Raw genomic sequence first — 6,456 nt, forward strand, 5'->3', positions numbered from 1 at the left:
CAAACGCCCCCACCTCGCTTCCCTCCTTGGAGCCCGCATCCTACGGCGCAATTTCAGTGACTTTATGCGGAGAAACTTGATCCTATCTCACTCTCCCCAAACTTCCTAACTGCCTTGGGTTTGTCACCTGGCTGTGTCGGGAGCCACCGAGCGCCCCCCGTGGCCACCACCCTCGGTGGGGGGAGCGGCGCGCGGGTACTGGGGGACCGACCCCTCCCGCGAAGGCGTCGGCGCGGGGCTGGCGTAGGGCCTGCGTCAGCTGCAGCCCGCCGGCGATTGGGGCGCGCGCGCCTCCTTCGGTTTGGGGCTAATTATAAAGTGGCTCCAGCCGCCGTTAAGCCCCGGGACGGCGAGGCAGGCGCTCAGAGCCCCGCGGCGACGCTGAGGACCGCGACGGTGAGGCCCACGTCCGCCAGCGCACCCAGGCCCGCTCCTCCCCGACGCCCGTCCTCCTCACCCTTGCCTTCTTCTCTTCCCTCTAGAGTCGTGTCTGGAACCCGGCTTTTCCAGTTGGCCTGCTGCATCCGAACAGCGTCAACGTGAGTGAATTTGCCCGAAGCTTGTCTTTGCTGCGCGGGTTTGGGGACGGCTGCCCGCCCTCTTTTCCTTCACATTTCATTGCATGGGTTCCCCAACCGCGTTCCCTGGTTCTTCTTTGTGACCCCAGTCAATGTCCTTCCTCCCCCGGCGCCCGGTCCCTCGCCCCTGGTCTGCGGCGTTCTCTCTGGAATCTTGCCCTGGGCCGTGGACGCCCAGGAAAAGAGCCGGGTGCCCCAGGCAGCCTCGCGTTGGGGGCGACCGCGCCATCCCGGGAGCCGCGAGGCGATCTGAGTCGCCTCCAGGTCTACCTGAAAGCTGTCGGCCGGGAGGGCGGGGCCCCAAAAAGGAGCATTCCTGCGGGCTTTTGCTCGACGATCCCTTGCTGAGGCTGTCGTGGCGAGGGTCCTGCAGAGATACCCGTTCTGCGCCCAGGCAGGCTCGAAGCACGCGTCCCTCTCTCCTCGCAGTCCATGGCGTGGTTCCTGAGACTCTGCCCTTGGCTGCTGTTGCTTGGCCCCGGGCTTCTGGCGACAGTGCGGGCAGAATGCAGCCAGGATTGCGCGACGTGCAGCTACCGCCTGGTGCGCCCCGCCGACATCAACTTCCTGGTGAGTGTTGCGCGCGGCGAGTGTTGCGCACCTTGTGAGACAGAGTCTCCGCAATAGTACGCGGACAATCCCAGGCCCACAGCTGAGCGCGTATGGCGATTCGCACCGGGTCGGAGCCACAGCGGCGCGAGCCCGTGGTGACCTGGGTGTCTCAGCTGTTCCTGGAACGCTGACTGAAGTCCTGCCCTGGCTCTTAGCTTCGGGGATCCGCGACTATTTGGGGACCGGTAAGGGTAGCGGTGTCGCCACACAGTTTGTTTTAACCCTGGAAATTAGGGAACCCCGAGAAGTGCTCTGTTCAGCACCTCGGAGAGCACTGGGTTCTCTCCTGAGCTGTCAGAAGGAAGATGCTGTCACCCCAAATCCTAACATATCCCAGTTAAGGGCCCCTCCACACGCAGCCATCTTCCCATCTTTCCCGCAAATAATGTAATTTTTTGTTAGTGACATTTCGGCGCCTTTCTTTAGATTTATGTATCCCAGCTCTCTTAACCTCAGGTCCCTCTTTCCCTACCCTCACCTGTAAATAGGAGAGAGCAAAGGGATGGAAACTGGATACGGGGGGAGGAAGGTAAAATAACCGTAGACAAGAAAGAGTTCATAACTGTCTCACTGGCCAGTAATGCTGGAATTCAACTTCTGTTTCGACTGCCCTTTTGTAATAGTAACTAAAACAACAGTTTAATTTGGCTATGAGAAAGGAACAAGAGAAGTGGCCAGTGTCCAGTGGGTCACAACAGTCCAAAGATACACTACACTACAGGAGGCTGGGAAAGAAAAAGCTGAGGACAAAATCACTTTTCATTCTGATCATGGTTCCCCATGGGCTCTGGAATCACCTCTGGTGCTCTACTGATCTGAATCTCCAACCTGGAGACTCAGGTAGCTTCACTTTTACCAGCTCCCCTGACAATTCCTTTGCATTGCTTTTGAAATTTATTGAAATTTTGTGATGACTTAAAAAGCTCATAGAGAATAATGTATTCATCCAAGCTGCTTTGGGTTCCACGTGGAATTGAGGAAATTTTACCTTATGTAGATGTTTGAAATAGGGAGAAAACCAAGGAACAGGTTCCAATTATCTGTGGTATATATTTCAGGTTAAATGTTTGTTTGTTTGTTTGACCTGTACTAACGTGGCATTAAAGAGAAGACACATAGGAAGGTTGTATATTTAAACTATGAGAAAAGTGTTTCATCTTCAATAGGGGAAACAATCCCCTTCATCCATCTTTCTTCTTTCTCCTGTAGTCATGAGCTTTTAACCTATGTCTAAAAATTGAGGAAGTGCTGCAAATATAAGGATAGATCTTGTGGGTAAAGAATTTTAGGCACAGAAGGAGAAAGAGAAACCCAAAACATGCCATATATAAGACCTCACTTTCTGACCCCATAATTCCCTGTGCCCAGTCACACATATTTTGAGCTTTGCCTGCTCAACATGTGGGGGGCTAAGCCCCCTCCCCTAGCTTTCTCTGCCATCTGAATAAAGGTTATATGGATTCTAGTCTAATTTTTCTAATCACACAGTCTGACCCCAAAATAGTATCAGATTTACTTAAGTTATGTGAGTTAGTGAATTAATATGGCTGACATTTAATAATGCCTATTCAAATGGGGTTTTTTCATATTTAATCTGCTTGATTCACCAAGCTCCCAAAATGCTACTAATCTTCCTTTTGCATTGTTGAGGAACTTGAGCAGAGCTCACTGGGTAGCAGCTAGGCCTTCCTTGGGTATCACTTCAAATCTTGACTTCTCTCCTTCTCTCACCTTCCTCTCATCATGTAACAGGATTGTGGGGGAGAAGAGGAACGCTGCTTTTGCCAGAATTTTTCTCACTGCTTTTTATGGTCTTGTTGTTATCACTTATTACTATTATCATTACTTTAATCCAGGTGATGGAATGGCACATGTAGTGTTAGCAACTTGAAAAAAATAGATAATAAGCAGCCATCAATAAAAATAGTCTCATAGAAAGGCATTTTGCATAATAACTGATTTGCATTGGACCCTACCTTCAGGGTTGTTATTGTCTCAATGACAAAAGATTTACTTAGTGACTGTCTCACTAGAATTACAGCATTCTGGGACTTTGGCTCAGATGCAAAAGACAGATGAGAAATGAGGTTGCCTAGCCAAAAATATGTAGTGAAATCAATGTTAACAAATATTTATTGAGCTTCAACCACGTGAAAGACACTTATGATTGGTACTGTGGTGGATGCAGAGATGAGCAGGCATGCTATGACTGATGTCCAAATAGAATTTCCCATCTAATGTGATCTTGACCATACCACACAAAGTGTGATAAATACCACAAAACAGGCGTACATGGCTATAGGAGCCATCAGTTAACATCGCTGCTTTAGTAGGAGTGCATTATTCTGGTATTTGTTACTATTTGGTTTTGAAGGAATCTCATATCACATACATTTAAAAGTCTTTCGGTATTAGTATGCAAAACATTCAACATTAATTTTTAACAACAAGATCACTTAGATACAATTTTAGAATGGAAATAGTATTACAACTTAAACATCTTAAGCTTCTAATGGTGTTTTGATTTCTTCATCATATGTTGGAAATAAAATAAGACATTTTAATTATTAATAGATCATCTTTAGATTCTTATGTAGTTATATATTTAATCGTCTCAGACACAAAGCTTAAATACGCATTAAGAGCTTGCTAAATACGTGGCCTCAAGATTTTGTTGCACTAATAAAATGCTTTCTTTCTCTGTGAAAATAATATATGTGTATTTAACATCACTTAATATACCAGTATATTTTTAAATATCAAGAAAGAGCCTGGCCTTTCTGTCTAAATTAAAAGTCTGTAACCTGGGCTCTCTATAAGTAGATTTCAGAGGGCTATAAAAAACTCCTGAAATGCTAAGAAATATCATGCATGTTTTGTAAATGTTCACATATTAGTACTCTACCATACCCAAGTGATCTGTTAAATAGAAAAAAAATCTTAACAAGGTCATTCGAATGTATAGACTTACAATGATTTTGAATTTAATATTTGTATAAGAAAAAGGAAAGAATGTATGCTGATGATTCTTATTTTATCAAATACCATGATTTCCATTGGAAAATACTTTTTCTGTACAACGGTGACTAAATGTGAAGAAAATAAACATGAATAATTTGTGCACTTGCATTTGTATAATTTTATATCTGACCTCATCATTATAGACATTTTGTTCAAGATAGTAAAGTCTGTTGTATCCAGCAAGGAAAAAAGGAAAAAACAAAAAGATCTGTACTTTCAACAAATTAGCAAATTAATAAGAATGCAAATAATTCATAAGATTTAAATTGAGTTTTTAGGATGTCTTTCTTTATAAACTTTTTAAAAATTGTTGTTTTTCTTTGAAGATTGAAAGTATTTGCAGGAATATTGGATACCATTTTAGGTAAAATATTGACACAAGAAAGCAATTGACCCTTATGTTATTAATATTGATTTTATCTGTAAGACAAGAAGATAAAAGGAATTTTGAGGAAATATTCCTGATTAGGTAATAAAAATTTCTTCTTTTTGGTTAGCAAAATCTCAAACAAAATTATATCAGAAGTGGAAAATTATCCGGTGAAATTAGACTGTGAAAGTAGTCAATCTAAGTTAAAACTAGGTGAAAAAAATTTTTTTTTAAATTCTTTAAAATTTCTATGGGTTTAAAATCCAAAGGCAGATTCCTAACTGGATTCAGTTAACCACCCCCCGCACTTTCCCCTTTCCAAATTTTGTTTCATTTGCATGCTCAGCCTTATGAAAAGTCGTGATAAGAAATTGGAGATGACCTTATTATAATAAGGGAGTTACTATGTCATAGCAAGCATATTTTGGTCCACAAAAGTTCATTTACGTAATGAAATCAGAGAAGCTTCTTTTTATCATTACATCAAATTGTTTTCCCAGGCTTGCATAATGGAATGTGAGGGAAAACTGCCTTCTCTGAAAATTTGGGAAACCTGCAAGGAGCTCCTGCAGCTGTCCAAACCAGAGCTTCCTCAAGATGGCACCAGCACCCTCAGAGAAAACAGCAAACCAGAAGAGAGCCATTTGCTAGCCAAAAGGTATGGGGGCTTCATGAAAAGGTATGGAGGCTTCATGAAGAAAATGGATGAGCTTTATCCCATGGAGCCAGAAGAAGAGGCCAATGGAAGTGAGATCCTCGCCAAGCGGTACGGGGGCTTCATGAAGAAGGATGCAGAGGAGGACGACTCGCTGGCCAATTCCTCAGACCTGCTAAAAGAGCTTCTGGAAACAGGGGACAACCGAGAGCATAGCCACCACCAGGATGGCAGTGATAATGAGGAAGAAGTGAGCAAGAGATATGGGGGCTTCATGAGAGGCTTAAAGAGAAGCCCCCAACTGGAAGATGAAGCCAAAGAGCTGCAGAAGCGATATGGGGGCTTCATGAGAAGAGTGGGCCGCCCAGAGTGGTGGATGGACTACCAGAAACGGTATGGAGGCTTCCTGAAGCGCTTTGCCGAGGCTCTGCCCTCCAACGAAGAAGGGGAAAGTTACTCCAAAGAAGTTCCCGAAATGGAAAAAAGATATGGAGGATTTATGAGATTTTAATACCCTTTCCCACCAGTGGCCCCAGGCCCCAGCAAGCCTCCCTCCATCCTCCAGTGAGAAACTGTTGATGGTGTTTTATTGTCATGTGTTTGTTGCTTGCCTTGTATAGTTGACTTCATTGTCTGGATAACTATACAACCTGAAAACTGTCATTTCAGGTTCTGTGCTCTTTTTGGAGTCTTTAAGCTCAGTATTGGTCTGTTGCAGCTATCTCTTTTTCATGCTAAAATAGTTTTTGTTATCTTGTCTCTTATTTTTGACAAACATAAATAAATGCTTACTTGTATATAGAGATAATAAACCTGTTACCCCAAGTGCATAATATCCTTGTAAGTCCCTTTTTCTCCAAGGCTCTCATTTACCTTTGGTTTTCCACATCAATCCTAGACTCAGGAAGAACCATCTGCTTTTGACGTAATAATCATTGTCCTTCTCTTTCAGCCAAGGCCGCAAAAACATTTTTTATTTAATTCCTCATATATGAAATCTTAGATGAGTAAACACACGGGGGCAAAATAAAATGTATTTTCACTCTCATTTCTGGAAATCAGATACATGAAGAAAACCCAAAGCCTAATAAAGGAGCCAGCTATGCCCTCATTACACACACACACACACACACACACACACACACACACACACACTTGCATTTACATCAGATGTGTATGTCTTCTTCAGTAAAGTATTTTAGAAGCTAGTAAGAAATTAA

The 6,456-nt window shown here is 43.6% G+C and overlaps 1 protein-coding gene across 2 annotated transcripts; it reads left to right on the top strand.

Moving 5' to 3' along the window:
• Positions 1-256: 256 nt before the first annotated feature.
• Positions 257-6,069, top strand: PENK (proenkephalin). 2 transcript variants are annotated; one of them, XM_011937552.1, is made up of 4 exons: positions 257-396; positions 483-539; positions 1,008-1,148; positions 5,082-6,069. In XM_011937552.1, exons 3-4 carry the CDS (start codon positions 1,011-1,013, stop codon positions 5,745-5,747), a joined length of 804 nt encoding a protein of 267 aa, XP_011792942.1. In that variant the 5' UTR covers positions 257-396; positions 483-539; positions 1,008-1,010; the 3' UTR covers positions 5,748-6,069. The 2 variants fall into 2 exon arrangements, with proteins under 2 accessions (XP_011792942.1, XP_011792943.1); XM_011937553.1 differs by lacking the exons at positions 257-396; positions 483-539; positions 1,008-1,148 and adding an exon at positions 1,212-1,375.
• The last annotated feature ends 387 nt before the right edge of the window (positions 6,070-6,456 follow it).

The sequence above is a fragment of the Colobus angolensis genome, unplaced genomic scaffold (assembly GCF_000951035.1).
Source record: "Colobus angolensis palliatus isolate OR3802 unplaced genomic scaffold, Cang.pa_1.0 Scaffold166, whole genome shotgun sequence".
In the NCBI taxonomy this organism is placed as follows: Eukaryota; Metazoa; Chordata; class Mammalia; order Primates; family Cercopithecidae; genus Colobus; species Colobus angolensis.